This window comes from Periplaneta americana, chromosome 10 (genome assembly GCF_040183065.1).
Source record: "Periplaneta americana isolate PAMFEO1 chromosome 10, P.americana_PAMFEO1_priV1, whole genome shotgun sequence".
NCBI classification, from domain to species: domain Eukaryota; kingdom Metazoa; phylum Arthropoda; class Insecta; order Blattodea; family Blattidae; genus Periplaneta; species Periplaneta americana.
In genome coordinates this window covers 176,866,334-176,888,756 of record NC_091126.1, presented here as the reverse complement: position 1 = coordinate 176,888,756, position 22,423 = coordinate 176,866,334, and the positions used below count along the sequence as shown (strand labels likewise).

The 22,423-nt window shown below is 33.3% G+C and overlaps 1 protein-coding gene across 16 annotated transcripts in view; it reads left to right on the top strand.

Annotated features, from left to right (window-relative positions):
• The window catches only part of Itpr (Inositol 1,4,5,-trisphosphate receptor), a 178,033-nt gene that overhangs the window by 141,442 nt on the left and 14,168 nt on the right, over positions 1-22,423 (top strand). For all 16 annotated transcript variants that reach the window (XM_069838497.1, XM_069838494.1, XM_069838491.1 and 13 more), the window contains 10 exons: positions 1,574-1,684; positions 4,223-4,369; positions 5,341-5,533; positions 9,036-9,158; positions 9,527-9,699; positions 14,141-14,305; positions 14,999-15,179; positions 17,942-18,034; positions 19,231-19,400; positions 20,687-20,852. In XM_069838497.1, the coding sequence (XP_069694598.1) occupies positions 1,574-1,684; positions 4,223-4,369; positions 5,341-5,533; positions 9,036-9,158; positions 9,527-9,699; positions 14,141-14,305; positions 14,999-15,179; positions 17,942-18,034; positions 19,231-19,400; positions 20,687-20,852 (1,522 nt within the window). The remainder of the gene's footprint in view (positions 1-1,573; positions 1,685-4,222; positions 4,370-5,340; positions 5,534-9,035; positions 9,159-9,526; positions 9,700-14,140; positions 14,306-14,998; positions 15,180-17,941; positions 18,035-19,230; positions 19,401-20,686; positions 20,853-22,423) is intronic.

Here is a 22,423-nt window from a genome sequence, read left to right as displayed (position 1 = left end):
AATATAACTTGAAACTTGAATGTAAAACGAATTATATTATATTATAATTGCAAGAATAGAAACAGCATTTACCATAATTTGTTAAATGAGTATGCAATTTCATGATTGGCTTCTTGTTCATCTCCTTTGAGGGATCTTTTGAAGAGACATGTAATTGTGAGATGTGTTCAGAGATGTGGGTTGTTCCATATAAATTTTGAATAACCACTAATAAATTTTTTGTGGATTTTGACTAATAATAATTAATTTTATTGTTATTGGTATTTAACAACCAAATACTGACCCTATGTGTTCTGTAATATTCCAGATTTTTTAATTTAAAGAATGGATAAAATGAAATGTGTCGAATTTATAATTTCTGTGTTTTTGGCTAAACTGTGTTGTGCAACTCACCATTCTTTTATTTTGAAGGCAGCCATTGTTTTTTTGTTTAATGTTGGAGGGAAGTACATGTCTGTCATAGATTCTCCAGTTTTTATGCTAAATATATTAATCACATTTGCTTTAGCATAGTTAATGGATGTTAATGTCGCAATTGTCACACAAAACATGAATAATAATGTTTTCATATATTTAGAATAATTTGTACATATACATATCACATTATATAAAAAAATACGTGTATGCAGGTATCATGGTATATGAGTCAAAAGTTCACACAGTGTCACAACCATCACAAAAAAACGATCTCAATACACAAAGCTAGAGCATCATATCTGTATGAGTCCTTAAACATTGCTCTCTAATTTATTAGGAAAAAATAAGTCGGTGTTATTTATCCCAAAACCTCACAGAAATCTGTCTTTTTTGTTTTTACCTTGCATGGAGGAGGGACCCGAAGGCTTGCACTGCAGCCTGAGGCTTATTGTGCTTACCACTCCTATTCTGTGAATGACTGGGTAGCCGAACGATCACGCTTTTTGTACAAGTACAGCATGCCACATCATGAACTTAACCTGGGGTGTGGTATGGATGATGATATGTGAATTAATGATGGCGAAATGAGTCCAAAGCCGAAAGTTACCTAGCAATTCTGCTTCAGTTGGTTGAGGGAAAACCCCAACAGGTAACTTGTCTCAACCAGGATTTGAACCTGGGCCCGCTCATTTCATGGCCAGATTCGATAACCATTACTCCACAGTGGTGGACTGAAATCTTGTCTTAAAAACTCTTGTGGGAACTTATTGTCGCGTTAAAAGAAAAGTATGTTTTGTAAAATCTACTGTCTCTATTATTATGTTCTTTTAGAGATTTTGAAGTGCTTCTGTAAACACTACAGCAATAAATTTTGTGAACATGTAGTTATATTATTAAAAAATATTTTCTTTTGTGGATTACAGTACAAACGTCACAACTGTTACAGTGAATTGACTCGTATATAGATGCTGTAGAAGTGCATTGCTACTGCAGAAAGGCAGAATGTCGTGCTATTATTAATTGTGAGATATGTTTAGTGATGTGTAGATGCTGCAGATTTAAGCAAATTGTTAGTATATAAAATACAGGAATGTTCCAAATAATTATACAATTTTTAGGTTCATATTATATTAAAAATGTTATGCATATCACACAGGTGGACGTTGCATGCCGGGCTTTCCATCAAGAAACATTGGATGATGATGATGACGACGATGATGGTGAAGATGCCTCCACTGAAGGAGAAGATGGTGTTTCACCTAAAGAGGTACAGTTGCCCATTCATCTTTTTCATGATGTCAGTCGATGAATAGAGTTATTTTGGATTTCATATTGAAATAATTACAAAAATAATGGCAGAAAATACGTGATTTTTTTTAAATAAGTCAGTTCAAATTTTGTGTCCTACATTACAAAATATCAGTGTGAGCACCATTGGCAGTTTTGCAAACACGAAGACAATACACGATTTCCTTATAAATATTCTGAATTATACCAGGTCTGATGGTTGCTGTTCTATGGGTGATCTTCCTTTCAAATGGTAGAGATTGCAGCGTTTCTCAAAGTAAACAGTGCATTATACATATTCTCACACGAAAAAATCTTTGCATGCAGATTTTACTAATACATGATCACGCATTTTAGCTGACAACTAATTAAATTCTGAGTGTTATTTTATGCAGTCTTAATGATTAATGCAAACACTGATGTGGAACATATAGCTCATATCTCAGAATGTAATGTTTTAAGTAGTGTTTATGTTATCAGTTCTCTGGTAAACACGCATTTTGCCTCTGAAATGAAAATATGAAATATTTACTAATCTTGAGGTTCTAAACACGAAAAGACAATAAAATCTGCCAGTTGCCGCTAGATTAGTTGATAACCTCTGATATTCAATATACTCAGTCCACATTGCATATTTTGGTATCATTTATCAACTCTTTATTTCAATTTATATTTTGGCGACATGTTTGTGATTGTGCCATAGTTTGTGAATAGGAAAACACTGGAATTTTACTTGAAGCAAGTAAGGAGAGAGGTTTAGAAGTAAATCCCGAAAAAACAAAGTATATGATTATGTCTCGTGACCATAACGTAGTACAAAATGGAAATATAAAAATTGGAAATTTATCCTTTGAAAAGGTGGAGCAACAGTAACAAATATAAATGACACATGAGAGAAAATTAAACTCAGAATAAATATGGGAAATGCTTGGTATTATTCGATTGATAAGCTTTTGTCATCCAATCTGCTCTCAAAAAAGTAGAAATTTAGAATTCATAAAACAGTTACATTACCGGTTGTTCTGTATGGTTGTGAAACTTGGATTCTCACTTTGAGAGAGAAACAGAGGCTAAGAATGTTTGAGAATAAGGTGCTTAGGAAAATATTTGGGGCTAAGAGGGATGAAGTTACAGGAGAATGGAGAAAGTTATACAGTGCACAACCGCATGCATTATATTCTTCACCTGACATAATTAGGAACATTAAATCTAGACGTTTGAGATGGGCAGGGCAAGTAGCACATATGGGCGAATCCAGAAATGCATAGTGTGTTAGTTGGGAGGCCAGAGGGAAAAACATGTTTGGGATGGCTGAGACGTAGATGGGAGGATAATATTAAAATGGATTTGAGGGAGGCGGTGTATGATGCTAGGGACTGGATTAATTTTGCTCAAGATAGGGACTGATAGCAAGCTTATATGAGGACAGCAATGAACCTCTGTGTCCTCTAAAAGCCATTTGTAAGTATGTAAACTAATTTGAAGCCACTGAAATATGCGACCATTTTGCAACATTGTAACCAGAGAGGAAGGCGAGAGTAGTTCACCTTGGTAGACAGATCTCTTGCATCAGTATTACAAGGAGAGCAAGGAGTATGTTAGCAGTGATGTTGCTAGACTGCCTAAACTTTCAAATTAATTTTCCAATTAACTGTGTGTTTCACAAAACATATTATAGGTTTTCTATTCATTTAAGTATACCCTATTGTCTCTTTCAGTCTGCAGGATTATTTCACTTCCACCCTGTATAAAAGAAAAGATGAAGCATAGGCCACCATCCCACTTAGTCCGTCCAAAAGTTGTCACGTTTATGGCAATTGTCCAAATTTGAACTTACCCAAAAATGGTCAGTTTAGGTAACCTACTCATTAGGGTCGTTAGAAGCAGCTATTCTGCTTCACTGACTACCCCTCATGTAGATCAGACAAATGTTTGATCGGTTTGTTAGTTTCAAAAGCTTCCAGATGTGGCCAGCTACAACCTTTGTAAAATCCACTAAACTGTATATGTGAAGAGTTCCATTTCTGGGGTTGTAGTAACTGGGAATGATGGCTAATAGGGGTGAATTTTGATATGAGCGAGAACTGTCGGTACATATTACAGGAATCTTAAGTCTGTGACTTCCTTTCTGAAAGAAACAATGATTGGACAATCCTTAAACATTGATTACTCTTAGATGTGTTTCACTTCACAATGGATTCAGTGGCATATATTGCAATCACACAGCCACAAGATTAAACTTAATTAAAAACAAAATTAAATTATCGTAAAACTGTTGCATCAAGATTCATATTTACTATCTGACAAAACACTGCCCTCTATTTGCAAACTTGCGGTACTTTATCTGTGTGATCCATAAGATTCAACAAGCAAACAGTATGAATTTAATAATGCCGCTGCATTTGAAAGCAGTAGCTAATTTTAATGAATGTAACTAGTTGGAATATTAACTTAAAAATCCAGTCTCTAATCATGTACATCTTAACTTCCATCTAAGCTCATATTTTTCCTGTTGCAGGTTGGACACAATATCTATATCCTGTGTCATCAGCTGGCCCAACATAACAAGGAATTGGCTGCTCTTCTTAAGCCTTCAGAAGGCAACAGTGATCCAAAAATGAATCAAGCTTTGAAATATTATGCATCTCACACATCTCAAATAGAAGTATGTGCTTTGTCATCAGATTCATATGTTTCCACAAAAATGTTGGAATTCTGTGTTACTGTACTGTTTTTCTCTTAAAAATTCTTCACTTTTGTAACTGTGGTTTCATACACCATGAGAGTTAAGTTCGATGATTTAGCATGTTTACAGATAAAAGTGTTTTATTAAAAGATAATTATTCCAAATATTTTGATGTAATATGAAGCATATGCTGAATTACATAAACTTGGATTTTCAAATGGTGAAAATAATTCTATCACTTCTTTTTTCCTCACTTATTGTAATCACTATTCATTTTTAATTGTATGGAGGCAGATCTATTGTCGACCCCTCTACTTGAAGAGGGCACAATAAGACAATAAGAGGGAGAGGAGGAGAAGGATGATGATGATGATGATGATGATAGCAAAGCATTTTAAGACTTTGTTACCAGTCGTATTTAATATTTTAACAGTAATATATATTACGTGCACACACACACACACACACGCACGTGTGCGTGCACATGCGAGTGCACTCGCGTGTTTCAGTGACCATGCTACTGTCTTTCATGAATTGTATATGAACACATAGTATAAATTTGAGAATAGGATCTCACGCTTGGAGGCATCTTAGTTATGAGTTACAATGTAGAACATTCATCTCATCAAATACAGTAAAATCCTTCGTATCCACCACCCAAATATATTTTCTTTGTCACATCACTGACGGATTTTCCTCAACACTGAACTATAGATCAGTGAAGATCGTAACAATGTAAATTCACTTCTGAAACAACAAAAGAGATAAACTGTTACGCATTCTTTTACTAGAGTATAAGGAAAAATATACCAGGTGAGAGATTTTTTTTTACATAGTAGGTTCAATTTACCATGTAATGCCCCTTTAATAAGTTCTAAATCAAAGCGCTCTCCATTATTGTGGATGTAATTCAATTATAATTACATAATAAAGTCACTTTTGTTGTGCAGATTGTTCGGCAAGACAGGACATTGGAGCAAATTGTATTTCCTATTCCGGAAATATGTGAATACATAACAACAGATACCAAAAGTAGGATATTGAACACAGCTGAGAGAGATGACCAGGGCTCAAAAGTTTCAGATTTCTTTGAAAGGACTGAAGACATGTTCAACGAGATGAAATGGCAAAAAAAGCTTAGAGGTATGGTGTTTCATTGTCACTAGTTGTGCAATCAGTTTGACCGATGTCTGTTAAAGTCAGTTTAACAAATTTAACAAAAGAAGCATGTCATCAAACTCTTAAAATTAGCAACCATTAAATTTCGTGTTAATTTAACATACTAGTTTTGTACTCTTAAAATATTTAATGAGCTGTTAAATGTTTTAAAATGGCAGCACGAGAGTATATTTTGCATGCTCAACAGCTATCTCAAAAACACTTATATTTAAATTATCACTTCCTTTATTATATTCCATAAAATTGTCATATTTGTTTCATTTACTGTATTCCATAGATCTTACATCATCATTGTAACTTTGAGATGTGGAACAAGAAGCCCAAAGTTACAGGAAAATATACAATATATAGCAGGCGGATTAATTTAATTTACAAGCATAAATCATTCATCAGTTGAGTGATAGGTTTGAATATAGGGAAATGTTTTTAATTCTCTCTGAACTTTTTCTCTTGGCCCTTCAAAACTTTGAAAAAATTAGACAGTGCATTGAAGACCGTAATACATGAATAATGAACTCCTCATCTATAACAGCTGAGGCCAACAGAGGTTAGATGGAGTATGATTAGTAATAATACATCTTGTTTTTAACATGAAACATCATCAGGGAAAGAATGTACTCACATGGCATGGTCAATTAATATCTCTAAATTTTGTAAAATCTTTTTACATGCCATTTTATCCTTATACTTTTTCTTTATGCTCAACTTAATCCAGAATCTTAATCTGTACTTCATTATAGAATGAAAGTATGCGAAGTAAGTTATTTTAAGTTGTGTTTATATAGCCAGTAGAAGATAAGGATCTTAATGCATAACAGTAGAGCTCAATTTAGGAGTAATATAGTCTATGTAGCGTGTGTGTTTTTAATTCAAGTGATTATCCAATTCTAGAGTTTTTATAGATTCTTTGAGAGCAGTTCAATTTAATCTAATATTATAGGATAACAACACTAAGTAGTGTGTGTATTAAATTTGAATACACTTTTTTGCGAACATTAAGTGCTAGTTTATTTGCCACTCCTTTACTTCATAATGTTTCTTCTTAGCTCGACTGTCCCACTCTCGTAGTCATCAGCGATATTTGATGAGACAATATTACTTTAAGGTCTTCACAGATTTGCCACTTTCATTTTGCGTAGATTACAGCTTTTGATAATAAATTCATATTCTTGTATGTTTCTTTCATACCAGCAGTATGAGAAATACGCACAGAAGAGTACAAGTTGCCAGTATGAGAGTAGCACTGCTTTCAAACTTAATTTCGACAAATCAATAAAAAAGCGCCACTCAGTTATTTCATTGGTCCACTGACGTCATTACAGTACACTAGTCCATAGTTTTTTAACAAATGGTAGCAAGGAATGTTCACGTTTACTGTATTATGTTACTTTCACACTAGATTCAAGCAAATTCCAGCCTTGTGGCCGAGAATTGACTTCTTAGATTAAGGTCTCTTACTAAAGCATTAAGTTCAACTTGGGAAGTCAAATGAGCTTCAGACAGTGGTGGCTGGAAATCAGAGTCACCAGTGGTGCATATTGAAGATCCAGGTTCGGTTTCATGTTGAATGTATGAGGTTTCATCTTGTAAGGTCCATACTTCAGGTGGCATAGGAATTGGTAGGGAAACATCATGTCATACTGGTCTAATAGCCGAGAGAATATTCAGATAAACTGTGACATAATTTAATATTGAAGAGAAACCTACTTTTGTTAGGCAGAAGCAATAGTCGGTAACATGATCCCTAGGTTCTCTCCAAATCATTGGAATGCCAAATGACGTTGATTTATGAGTACCATTTAGCCAGCATTGTAGCTATCATGAACATCTAGTACAACATACATTATGAGTGGTGCCCAACTCTTGTCTTGGTCTCCAACATTGCTTCGAAATTCATATGCCTTTTTCACTGCAGAAGTTAAGGATCTGCTTTGAGTTTTCACTGTATATGTGCCACAGATATAACAAAATAAGTTCAACAAATTTTAACATCTACGAGTTATTTTAGCATATAGCTAAATAAATCAGTAAATACTGTCACACCTGTACATACAAAAATTACCACTATTTAAATAACTACCATTTGAACATAGTTAAATTAAACATGCAGGTTAAAGGGACAAATTCTACATGAAATACACTGGGTTCATAAGAATTGTGACTCATTTGTGCCTCACAAATACGAAAATACTAATGAAACTGTTATTATTGCCAATCTACACTCCCAAATAAAATAAAAAAGGGTATGAAATAGAGATACAATGTTTGGAACAACTATTTGCAACATGTGCAAAACATATGATCTACCACTCCAATAACGTACAGCTATCTGCTGTGGTTTGCTGTGCCAAGAACAAACTGCTCATTGCACGTCACTGTTCGTTAACAGAAAACCACAATTTAAGTCACACAGAGATAGTGTGCACTCAACGTTGGTTGCTTGACGGTTATCAGCCCACTTTGAGGTCTGTGGATATAGAGGGAAAAATTGGATCTGTGTCTGGTAGAGTTCCTGGGTAGCTCAGTTGGTAGAGCGTTGGTACGTTAAACCAAAGGTCCCGGGTTCGATACCCGGCCCCGGAACAATTTTTCCCTCGAAATTATTCGGATCAACTTTACAGGGAGTTATACCTGAAAGCTTGATTTGCATAATACACGTCACTGTTCGTTAACAGAAAACCACAATTTAAGTCACACAGAGATAGTGTGCACTCAACGTTGGTTGCTTGACGGTTGTCAGCCCACTTTGAGGTCTGTGGATATAGAGGGAAAAATTGGATCAGTGTCTGGTAGAGTTCCCGGGTAGCTCAGTTGGTAGAGCATTGGTACGTTAAACCAAAGGTCCCGGGTTCGATATCCGGCCCCGGAACAATTTTTCCCTCGAAATTATTCAAATTATTCAAGCTGCTCTTTATCGATTTTCTTCCAAACTTCAGGTGATATTGCAAAGGGGGCATAAGAAACATTAGAACAATGTAATTTTTGTTAGGTGCACATTTCATTGTTGTACAGTACAGGTATTATTATTATTATTATTATTATTATTATTATTATTATTATTATTATTATTATTATTATTATATTTGTAATCTATTCTATAGTTACTTTTTGACATTCAGTAACTCTGATATAAAATTTGATGAGTTTTCTCTCAATACAGGGAGTTGGTGAACTAAGTAACTACTTCGAAGCTAGCCAAAGTACTATTGTTTACTTTAATGTCTTTGACAGATGAAATTCATATTATTTTATTGACGTCATTATTGATTACGATGTCGAGGATTACCTTCTTAAAATATATGGTTCAAATTATGATGCATTGAAGGGTTTTAACTGAGTAGGTAATATTTAATCATATTATGGACTTCATTAAAAATGGGGATATGAGAGAAGTTCTTAATATATTGTGCATATGTATACAAGTGTTTTGATTTTATGAAGTTTAGTAATCTATTTGAATTTGCAGGTCAGCCTTTCCTGTTCTGGGTCAGTTCCTATATGTCGCTGTGGAGTAATTTACTGTTCAATTGCGCAGTTTTAATAAACCTTATTGTGGCATTCTTTTATCCATTTATGGATGCTGTGCCAAGTAAGTACATACGTAATTATATAATATAATATAATTGTACTTCTTGTATTTTTTTTTATAAAAAAAGAACCTTATAAATACAGCAACATAAAAGATCAGTTATATACAGGACAACAACAAAACTTGTATAATTATGAGAAAGGTCTGCGTTATTAAGAAGACAGACTGAAAAAAATAAATTAGCAACAGAAATTAAAGTTTAAAGTCACAAGGAAACTGTTGCTTTCAAATAAAGAAACATGTGTAATTGTACTCCTCTGGTAATGTTTCTCCCTGATTATTTTACAGTCAATTTACTGACAATAGAAATGAATATAGTATAATATGAAAAGTCTTACTGTATTTTTCTTTCTCTTCACCTTTATTAGAATTAGGACAGCACTTCTCAGGGTTAATTTGGGCGGTGATGTTGGTGTCAGCAGCCATTGTGATTACTCTTCCTCGTGAATCTGGTGTTCGGACACTTGTAGCATCCACAATTCTGAGGTTGATTTTCTCTGTTGGTCCCGAACCAACACTCTTACTTTTAGGAACCTTAACTGTAAGTATACATTTCACACTTCAAACATCACTTTGTGTTCTTATTTTTACAGCATGTGCCCAACAATTTTTTTATATATAATTTTCTTCAGAATTTACATTCAACTATTATAAATATAAACTTTTATGAACAGGATATTTTTCTGAATATCAATGCAGATAGAAGTTTGTAAATTAGAAGAAAGTTAAAGTTAGTAAAAAATTTGGGTGCTGAAATATTTCTAAGTCCAATTGGTTGAAGGCTCGTGTCATAAGATATCGAATTTAACATAATTCTGTTGAAGTAGAGAGCCGAGTTCGAGTTGTAAAGTTATTAGTCTTCTGAACACAACCAATAGTCCTTTCTCAAATTATTTATTTTAGTGGATCATTTAGAAATGCAGCCACTAAACTTATCCAATATGCATGTTATTATGCACTCCACTTCATGCCTCTTAAGTATCGGAATTAAGACTAGCTTTCTTTCAAAAGCTGCAGTGGTTACGCGAATAACTTTATAATATTGAGTTTCTGTTTGTAATGAATATTCAGTACTCAAATCTGCTTAACAACACTTCAAAGAAGTCTTCAAAAAATTTGTGACATAGCTCCTTCAAGATATATGTGTGTGAACTTGGTAAGTAAATTAGAATCCACAGGTTCACATAAAAAAAACACCATACTAACACAAGAAAACTAGGTGACATGCTTGTTTTGCTTGTTCGCTCTGGTAAACTAAATAGCTTTTTCGCACACACTGAAACTCAAGCAGTTCAGCAGCTACTTGTGCATTTCTATGAATGATTTTTGTGAATGATTAGGATCACTTTCCTCGATCCAGAATCTTTTTTTTTTTTTCTGATGAATTTTTATAATTTTTCTTCCTTATTTTTCCCTTTTGCCTGTCTCCAACTTATTTTCTCTCCTCCTGTATAACTTACTCAATGTAGTTCCTATTCTAGTCTTTTCTATTTGTTCTATTACAGGTAGCTGATTATTACATTTCTTTTATCTACTTCGCCTTGCTTTTTCAACAACCTTCTCAGACGTTTCTTTTCTGAAGTTGCTACCTTACTTAAGCTTAGTCCAGCTGTCAGTGCCATATAGTATGTACTCGAATTATTATTCGATAAATCTCAAAATGAGGAGGCAAAAATTATATTTTCTGGACAAATAAACATTAATTACATGACAACTGAAATAGGCTATAGACTAGAGATGAACGAAACTGCCGTTCTTGCTAGCTGTGTTCGTTGCACATGTCTTTCGAGTCTTGCTCATCATTCTCGAAATAGCATTTTATCAGCGTGGAAAGATTTCGTAACTTTGAGTACCATAGAAGAGGGTAAAGTCGATCAGAATTTTGCAATTTTTTAATGATATTGAGTTTATGCAATGGAGCGAAGTTCCTCAGAAAATAGCATTTTGTCGTCATATCCATCACTTTTGAAGACACGTTACAAGAATTGAATTACAATCTATAAAAAACTGTTTTTTTTTTATTTGACTTGTGATCGAAGTTACCTGCTTAAATAGGGTAAAGTCGATCACCACTGAATTTTTAGTTTAAGATCGATTTTAAAATATTGCGGAGTAAAGTCGATCACTGTTTATGTTTTTAAAAAGCAAATTAAGTGTATTACATGTATTTTATTTGTTATAACAGGTGTAAAAACAATAATAATAATCAATATATGCCTATAGCATTATATAGTGTATCTTTTGTTACTGTGATCATACTATTCGATACAATTAGGCCTATAGGTCTCCACTGTACAATCGTGACTATGATTGTCAACTTATAAAACATAAAAACACATTTTAATACTTCACATACCAACAAACAAAGATTTAAGAATTCAAAATTTACATTGACATAACACCCTTCAATTATAATCTAAAATGCAATTCAACATTGCTTAGGTTTATATCAGATGTTATTTGAAATCTTCCCCTCCTCATGTCACTTTAGAAACTACGTTGTTCCCATAGTCAGGTACAGAGGGGTGTACAAAATATGTTCCTTTGGCAGTGCTTCTCTTACACAAGAAATTCACCATAATTTCGTCTTCCTCTTTCCCCACTATCCCATCAATATAAGCTATACTATGACACTTTTCTGTTTATAAATGTTAGTTGGAGGTATTTCAGTGAACAATTTATTCTTCCTGCTGGTCCTATCTGTTTCGAATAAATCGATGGAATGATCGACTTAACCCTACAAAGGTACAAGTTTTCTTAAAATAATAAGTTTCAATACTAACATTTACAAACTGCAAAACTATTATTTCAGGATACAATCTCAACGAAAAGTACTTACGTATACTTCCTGTCTCCTTTCACTGCTGACTATAATTTAGAGTTTGTAAGACTTTGTTTTCATTTAAGAGAAAAAGTTGAAAATAACAATTTTCACTTCAACGGTAATTACACAGTGTTCCCATTGTTGGCATTCGCAGGCTTTTTGTTGTCCCTCTTGCTTACATTTGCAATATCAGGCAATGAAGTCAGCATAACAAAATTTTAACAAGTAACTGAGAAAATATATAATTTTCAATAAAAATCGCAAATGATCGATTTTACACCCACTGATTGACTTTACCCACTTCTACAGTAACATACATCATTGAGATAAATAATATTAGGCCTATAGATGTTTAATTGATACAAAAAGACAAAACAAAACAGTATCATAGTTATCAAAATGTTCTGGTTCTATTATCAGATATTACCTATGGTTATATAAATAGAAAAAAATTCTCAAATAAATTTACATTTCTGAGAAACATAAAACATAATGTTAAATAAAGCGTTAATATTTTTTTACTTGAGATTGTACACTTGATCTCAAACATACGAAAAAAAAATCCTAGTCTTTTAATAAGGGCCTAGTAATTAAATAAAGATTGGGGAACGAATTATTATACACTGAAAGGTAGAGATGATGTTTCAAATAGGCTACTTGATTGTTTATACATATATAACAGTTGCCAAAACAGATAAAAGTTAAGTCTGGCATAAACAACTGTGACGATTCAAGTTTGTTTGACATTCAAAAGTTGACCATTCCCGAAGTCTTGATCACTTGATTCATTCACAAGCAGTCAACGACATCGTAGGCAATATTGTCATGTGTGTTTTCGCCTTTGCAGGTGCTGTTAGTCTTGATTTCTCGATCGTTGTTGTGAGATACATGAAATCTCTTTTCTACTTCCACTACCACAATTTTACTTTAAGCGACAAACTGTGTTTCCTCTAACACTTCACGAAAAAGAACAACTGTGCATATTACAGGGTTGCGCATCTAGCTTCCCACAAACAGTTGAAATACGTTGATTATCTTATAGCGAAAATCCAGAGATGTGAAAGTGTTCTTCCTCCAGCATTCTAGGAACAATTCCTTGGACTCATATTCATTTCTGGTTCATAGCTGTAGTGTGCATTTAATTACTCCAATTTTTTGTCTTTCTTTTTTACTTGTAAAACTTATTTTCAATCAAAGACAAGATTTGAATTTCAAAGAATGTTTTTTGTTCATTCTTAAGACCATAGTCAATAAACTTATCCCAGATATTTTGATTATGAAACTTTGTGTAATGATTCGCCATTGAAAAAAATATCAGTTTATATAGGCCTATATCTATCTATCTATCTATCTATCTATCTATCTATCTATCTATCTATCTATCTATCTATCTATCTATCTATCTATCTATCTATCTATCTATCTATCTATCCATCTATCCATCTATCCATCCATCCATCCATCCATCCATCCATCCATCCATCCATCCATGTATTTATTTATTTATTCATTTATTCATTCATTTATTCATTTATTTCATTCATTCATTCATTCATTTATTCATTCATTTATTTATTTCATTTATTCATTCATTCATTTATTTCATTCATTTATTCATTTATTTATTTCATTTATTCATTCATTTATTTCATTCATTTATTCATTCATTCATTTATTTATTTCATTTATTCATTCATTCATTTATTCATTTATTCATTCATTCATTCATTTATTTATTTCATTTATTTATTTCATTTATTCATTCATTTATTTATTTCATTTATTCATTCATTCATTCCATTTATTCCATTTATTTATTTATTTATTTTCGAAGTCAAGACAATGATTGTAATTTGAAAGTTACATTGTGAGATTGTGTTCGTACAAAACGTGCGTGGTCTATTTTATGAAATGACAGCTCTCTCTTACACATAAAAATAAGCAATGAGACTATCATTTTAGGACGAAACCTCTCCTATGCAATGTAAAATCTTGAAATCTTGCAGCATGTCTTGTAATGCAAAGGCTGCAACTTTTAATTAAGTTATGGTTGTCACACTTTCAAACTTACAGCAACATTTAGGAGTAATAACCTGTGAGAGTATTGAAACTCAAGCGGATGTACAAATGTATATTTATCTTTTTATTATTTTTTCAGGTGTTCGTAAAAGGAATACATTTAATCAGTATTATGGGAAACCAAGGTACATTTTCGAAGAATTTGAAGCAGATGGTAACTGATGCAGAACTGTTGTATCATTTAGCATATGCTATATTCTGTATTCTGGGCTTGTGTATGCATCCTTTCTTTTATTCTGTCTTGGTGAGTAAAATTGTTTTTTTTAGATAATTCGCATTTAGATATTATTTTAATGCCTGAAGATTTGCTGTCCAAGTTTAACTTTTGAGTTCAGAATTCTTTTAGAAATTAATGTAGAAGTATCAATCCTTTATGTTATTAGCTTTTGTAGGTCTAGATACCGCAATGTTTATATTAGAAAAAGAATATTTCAGATGTTTTCTGATTTTCATTTTCTTTTCAAACACTGAAAAAATATTAGTGACAGTAATATATGCCATTCTTATAATAATAAGTAAAGCTGTGTGTCCCATGTCATAGATCTACAATGTGTAAAAAAAAAAAAAAAACCCTGTCCATTGGTGGAGAGCTCAAGCAAAATTTGTCACCCATTTCTCGCGAGCATTGAATTTCCATATTGGATAGCTTCTTCAGTTAAATAAAATATTATTGCCCATAAGATTTCCATTTTTTTTTTTTTTTTCAAAATCTGCTGGCAGTTGTTGCTTATTTATATTTGTAATGGACCCAACGAGCAGGATAGACTACCCTGCCTCCTTTTTGTTTACCTGAAAATGAAAGGTAAAACAAACCATGAAACATTGTGAGATTTTCATCATCAACAATGGAAAAGTCCTATAGAATTTATCCATTGAAATGTTAAAATAAAGACTGATGATGGCAGAATATTATCCCTATGCATTACTAATGTTTCAGTTATTTGATGTCGTGTACAGAGAAGAAACTCTTCTGAATGTGATAAGATCTGTGACAAGAAATGGTCGCTCCATCATTTTGACTGCTGTCTTAGCACTCATTCTGGTCTATATGTTCAGCATTATTGGATACATGTTCTTCAAAGACGATTTTCTTGTTAGTGTTGATCAAGATTCAGTACGTAAGTATCCTGCAGCTATGCTGCACCTATTATGATCTCTCAAGCGTAAGTAAATTTCAGTTGTGCATGCTCATGTGTCAAACTGTAAAGAAAATTTTCTTGCGTGTATAAATCCCATTTAAACACTTTTTAAATTCATGTGACTTCTTTGTCGGTAATGTCTTCCAAAACTCTCTTATGTACTTACTAATCATGAAATTAATTTTCTGTGAAATATTAATACTAGTTGCTGTGTTGTTTCTTCTGCAGTTGTAGAACACATGTAAAACGTAAATCTGAGGATGAGTCAATTTTAAAAGCAACTAGCATAAGTTTGTCATGCTGCAGTCATTGTTCCCTCCATTTTTATTAATGAAAATGATTCGTCCCAGTAACAAATTTGCTAGAAATTGAGTTAATTCAGTTAGTAGAGTGATGGTCAATAGACTGGTAGAGTGCAGGCACAATTGAATCGATGAGTTTGAAAACCAGTCACCTCCATCAAAACTAATTTTACAGAACAGGCAAGAAAAACTGATTTTTCAGCAATATGCAACAGAACATTATTTTATTATATATTGTTTTAAAATAATTTTTTGTAGATTTTGACGAAGACTTCGTTCTCATACAAAATAATGTATGGTAATTATTCCTTACAATTAATTTGAAATAAATGTACAATTTCACTTGAACACTTCTATTTTCGCTCAGGACATTACAAAAATTCGTCTTAGATTACAAGAGGAAATGGCTATTAACAATAAGAAACGTGAAGTAAGAAAAAAAACCTACATTAACAAACATGTCTCTAGCTTGAGAAATATTTTTCTAAAGTACTTAATATCATCTCTAGCTTCAGAGATCGTCGTGTGAAACACAGTTAACATCAGTGATAGGCCACTTACAAATTTCGTTGTAGAATGCCATATCTCTTTAGGCATAAACTTTGAAAACATTTCACCATGCATCTCAAAACAAAGGAAGACCTCATTTGTAATACTTGCACATCTCAAGGTGCAATAGATAAATTTTATTTCTTTATAGTTTCTAACTTAGTTTTTAATAGATTATATTGTTTTCACTTACCTGCAATCGTCACCAGTAATTTTTCCTGGTATGCATCAACTTCAATTTGTTATGCATTGCAAACCTTTTATTCTTGCTATTTTCATTTTATATGGCACATAGTTTCTTTTCCTAATTGGATTATTTGGAGGACTACACTCCGAATCACTGATTTGATTATACACCGAATATTTAATATAACAGTGAATGTTGTTATAGGTTATGCTACACACTGGTTAAAATACTGCTACACGAGTTGATATTGGATAGTTCTGAGACTAACGCTAAGAAAAATTACAGACATATCTTTTCTAATTTGACTGTCATCACATATAAAATAGTGTCCTTGGAAGTATATACAGCGATTCCAGCTCTTCTTCCATGTCTCAGAAGCACCACAGAAACCCTTTTCTTGAAGGCTGTTCAATACTGCCTGTGATTTCATTTGGATTCCTTCCAGGATGACGTAATGGCATCCCTTTAACTTGTATTTCATTTTGGAAAGCAAGTCAAAGTCACAACAGGCTTGGTCAGGTCAGTAGGAAGGTTGTGGGACAACCACTGTGTTGTTTTCTGTCAAAAACTGTCTCGTTTTGAGATACGTGTGAGCTGGTGCATTGTCATGATGCAGCAACCAATTTTGATTGTGCCAGACATCTGGTGGTGTTTTTTGTCGCACATCTTCTCTCAGACGCCTCAAGACATTGCAATAGAAGTCAGAATTTTCAGTAGAGTTAAATGTTAAATGTTATGTTTTATTTAACGACGCTCGCAACTGCAGAGGTTATATCAGCGTCGCCGGATGTGCCGGAATTTTGTCCCGCAGGAGTTCTTTTACATGCCAGTAAATCTACTGACATGAGCCTGTCACATTTAAGCACACTTAAATGCCATCGACCTGGCCCGGGATCGAACTCGCAACCTTGGGCATAGAAGGCCAGCGCTATACCAACTCGCCAACCAGGTCGACCAGTAGAGTTAAGAGGAATAAATTATCTCAGTGTACAATGCTCCTGATGTCACAAAAAACACGACGAGCAAGGTTTTCTTTGCACTCCAGATCTGCCATACCTTCTTTGGTCTTGGTGGTAGCAAACTTTTCCATTGTGATGACTGCTGTTTTCAGAAGCACAAGCTCGACTTACGAAATGTTCGCCAAAAGCCTGATGAAGCATTTGGAGGGATCAATAGCGGATTTACCGAGTTTGACACAAAACTTGATGTAGACAGAGCGACGTGACTTGACTTTCAATGGTACCAATTGTAATGATTGAACAGTACAGACACAGTAAATACAGTCTCTGAACTTTCTGATACCACCTCGTTGGTGGCATATGTTCCAGTTTACTTGAAAAACAAGTCATCTCTTGGAAATTGCACTCTTTAAAATAAATAGAACTGTTACAGTTCAGTATTTCCTACATTCAGTAGGAGCAAATAACTTGTTTTCAGCTTAAACACTGCATTTTTTCTCTGAAGAACAGAAAACATAAATAAAAATGACATGGAAAAAAAAGTGCAAATGATTCAGTTCTATCTTTCTGGATGTGATATGAATACCAATCACATCCACCTAGTGCCATTTCTGTTTTCTTTTTTTCCCAATATAGTTTCGATATTTTGAGGAAAATATGATATTTCACTTTCTATATCTTCACTCTTTAAATATTGTATGCCTTAACTGTTGTAATCTTAACTTTTCTCTATTATTTCAACAGCAGATGAAACAGAAATGCCAGAACCTACTCAAACTTGCCCATCAGATGGAACATGTGAATATAATGTTGATTCCAAAAATTATACCCAAGACGGTAAGAGATTCTTGTTAGCAATAAAGTAGAACCCCATTTAACGTTTTTCTGGGGACACAGTATAATTAAACTTAAATGGGGGTTGACACTAAATAGGGATTTGCTATTTTTATTTCAAAGATGTTGAATACTATTGCAAAAATTCAATTTATTTCTAATAAAGGTACAATAAGTAAATGATGGATAATGCTGTACAAAAAAAATGTAAAATATTAATGAGAAGCTGAGTGGCAATCAAATCTCCTTCTTGCCACCGTGAATGTGTTCACATTTAATTTTTTTTTTCTCGCGAATTTAATTAAATATTTCTGTGAGAGAAAGCATTTTCCTTTTCGTGGCCTTTGTTTTCTAGTGATATGTTCAGTAACAATGAAAACAATTCCATTTCTTCACTGTAGTAGCACTGACACGACACACCTCAGTGAGCTTTAAGTTATGAATTGTGATGGGTGGTTGCAACATTCATCATTGAATGTCATTGGTTCTCGCAAAGGGCTGGAATTAATAGACGAACAGACAGGCAGCTTCATGTAGATGTGGGGGAAATGAGGTTCATGTGGCCTGATTTAAGAACAAATTTTAACGTAAAATGCGGGTTTCACATCAAAGAGAATAACATTAAATCGATTATAAAAGTGCATTAATCATATGTAACAGTTATTGGGACCACAAGAATATAACATTAAATGCGGAAAAACGTTAAATGGAGGTCGTCTAAAATCGGGGTTTTACTGTATATAATAATGATTTTTTCCAATAATGGTATATAAAAATAAGAAGTCATTTTGTACTTTGTTCGTACGCAAATGTCTAGCACTTTTTCAGAATTCAGTTCCAATTAAACGACCACAATTTAAATTGAAGTACCGTAGCTTACAAATAATACTGAAGCTATATTCGAGAATTGGATTATGAAATCTGACCAAGTGGAGTTGCTTAATACACTGTATTTTACAGTAATACTAAATTATAATGATGAAACAGTGAAGACAACCACAGGAATCTTACTAGAAATAAGAGAAAAACAGTGCAAAGCTTCTTTCAATGAGTCTCAGGAATGAATTACAAAAGTGAATACTTAACTTCACTGTTTTGTCCGTGATTAACAGTCTCTATGTTGAAAATGAAGTATGATTTATGTCTGTATTTTAAATTAACTTTACAGATTTTAATGTTCCCTTAAACTTTCATTTTAGGACAAGTAAAATCAAACTCTCAGGAAAGCACGCAAGTTTCAGTTTCTGGTGGTGGAGAGGTTAAAGAAAGAGCGTGTGACTCACTCATCATGTGTATTGTTACGACATTGAACCAGGGACTGAGAAATGGTGGAGGAATTGGTGATATTCTGCGTGCACCTAGTAGCACGGTGAGTGTTTTCTCTGTTTAGAGTCTCTTGTGAATGTTAGCATTGGTTTCAGTTTTCCATTAGCAATGGCCTCTTCTAGACAGACAATTCCATTTCCAAGTTGGAACCTGATGTATCGAATTCACTGTCCTTAGTCTTAAGATAAAGATTAAATGCAGAATTTTTACATAGGCTATAAATTTTACAAAGCTAAATATTTTAATCGCTTTTAATACCTATCATCTTCGGCCACTTTGATTCCATAAACTGAAGTCATAATAAAAAGTGCCAGTATTTCACTGATAGAATACTAAGGACAACAAATTAGAATTGTTCCAAAGCATACTTTTGAGTTTTTCACCATAAGCTGCATACAGGTTCCATCTTGAGAGCACCATACCATGTCATTGATGGGGATAAACATGGTGAATTGTATGTTAGGATGGAGACTATTGAGGTGTTTAGGAAAAGATAGTTTCTCCAAACCATGTGGTCAGTTAACTTATAAAATATCAAAATTGACAACTGAACTTATACTGAGGTAGACTAATGGCCGATTTTTCGTAAAGTTCATGTAACTGAAGACGAAGGAGAACTCATAGCCTAAATATCAGTCACACTACTCTGACTCGGTCCCCAGAGCATTGTGTGTAAAAGCAGGTTGTGTTTTCTTGTGCTAACAGATATTACAAGCAACAATCAAACCATAAATTTCCTACATTTATTGTATGTGTTTACATGTCCTTTTGGATGGTTTATTTGACTCCATGTTTGTATAGCCAGTACTGCATGTATAGTATGACCAGTTAGTGGAATGCCCAAAAATCTGCTTCTGATCACAGTCACTGTGAAAGCCTGAAAGTTTTATCTTAATTCTAGTGGTCAAAATTCAGCCCATTGTACATGTTACATTGAATGTTTTTCATAACTCGGTGGGTCAAATGAAAGTAGCGTGAGGAACTACTTTCTACTTTTTTTATGGATTCAGTATTTTTATATTTCTCTTCTGACATTTTGGAAATGTAATGTAGTACAAGACCTGAAGGGTCTCTTGCTCTGTTAGATGCAAACAACTGGACCAGTAAAAAATGGAAAAAAGAATGTTTCAACTGTACAAATTATGAATTTTGGTACTAAATTTCAGATAACTGAGGAGATATGCTTCCCTGTGCTCCAACTGTGTGAATAAAACCCATAAAATTTACAGTTTATGAGGTTGGCTGGCTTTGTGTCCATTCCAAACCAGATCGCAAATGATTCTCTGCTTGTTATTTCTTTTCTTATATGATATTCTATTTTTCATGCAGGAAGCTCTCTTTGTGGCTCGAGTTGTATACGACCTCTTGTTCTTCTTCATTGTCATCATTATTGTACTAAATCTCATATTTGGTGTCATTATTGACACATTTGCTGATCTAAGAAGTGAAAAGCAACAAAAGGAGCTGATCCTCAAGAATACGTGCTTCATTTGTGGTAAATATAATGTTTATATGATTTCTTCAATTTAACACATTATTGGTTTTGTAAGCCATGAAGTTTGGTTGTTGTTGTTGTTTCTATTAGGGACGTATTATTAATTATTGGGTTTGAAATTTGCAAGGTTGAATTTGGACAGAATTTAAATTGGATTATGTTAGTTCTGTTATAATTTAATATTAATTTATTGACTGAGAACCAATCACATATTTTGAGAAGAATTGTCTCTGTTGGATTGGAATGTGTTGGAGTTATTGGCTGTAATTACTATACTTGTGTCATCTGCAAATAATATGCAATGACCTACATTTTTATTAGAGGGGCAAGATAATTTGTGAACACGAGAAAAAGTAGGGGACCTAATATTGATACTTGTGTAATTCCACTATTAATAGCTCCCCATGCCAAGGCAAATTTCATAGTTGTACTGATTTCGACTTTGTGTTTCCTATCTATGAGATATAAGTGAAACCATTATTGTGCAATGTCTTTAATTCCATAAGAATCTAATTTGTCTAGCAGCATTTTATGATTTATATAGTCAAATGCTTCGGATAAATCACAGAAAATCCCTCCAACTTGGAATTTTTTATTAATTGCCTCCAGAATTTTATCAATTAAACTAAATGTTGCATTTTCCATAGATTAGTTTTTCCTAAAGCTAAACTGTTCTGGGACTAAGGTTGTATCTTTCAAGATAATATAATCTTCTATACATTACTTTTTCAAAGAGTTTGGAAAAGACTGGTAAAAGTGATATGAGTCTGTAATTTTCTGGAGATGTTTGAATAACCAGTGAATATTTTAATCTCTCGGGGAATATAACACTGAACATTGAATAGTTACATAAATAACTTAGTGGCCTAGCTATGATATGTGAACTCCCTTTTAACATTTTGCTTGCTATTTCATCATACTCTGAGGAGTATTTTTGACTTTAGACTTTTAATAATTGCAATTATTTCTTGTTTGCTTGTTGGAAGTATTTGAAAATTCGGACATTTTGTTGGAAAATATTGTGTTAAAGAGTCTAAACAGGCAGTAACATCTTTGGGAATGTTGAGGCTATCAGCTATTGAAAGAAAATATTTGTTAAATATATTTGCAATTTCATTTGGATGTGTCATTCTTTTATTGTTACATATAAGGGTATAGTTTGTTTCTTAACTTTTTTATTGTCCACTTTGTTTTTTAATTATGCTACATAATATTTGACCCGTGTAGCACTTTAACTGGTATTGTAAACTCGGGTGTTAGCATTCTCTGTGTGCAAATATTATTTACTCATTATTATTGCCATATCATGCTGTTTATAAATATGATGCACATAAAAACTAGCAAGGGAACAACATTTAATCTGATACAATCCTCAATAGCAGCTATTTACAGGAATTAACAGCTGATTTTGAATTTGTAGTCAAAATTGGAATAAGTTTGGTGCATCATTAGTCACTTTTCCACATTGGTAATCCAGTTCAAATCCCAGTGGGTCTGGATGGAATTTGTGATGTACAGAGATGGTGCTTAGTGACAAGTTTTCACATGATACTCCCATATCCCCTACCGAC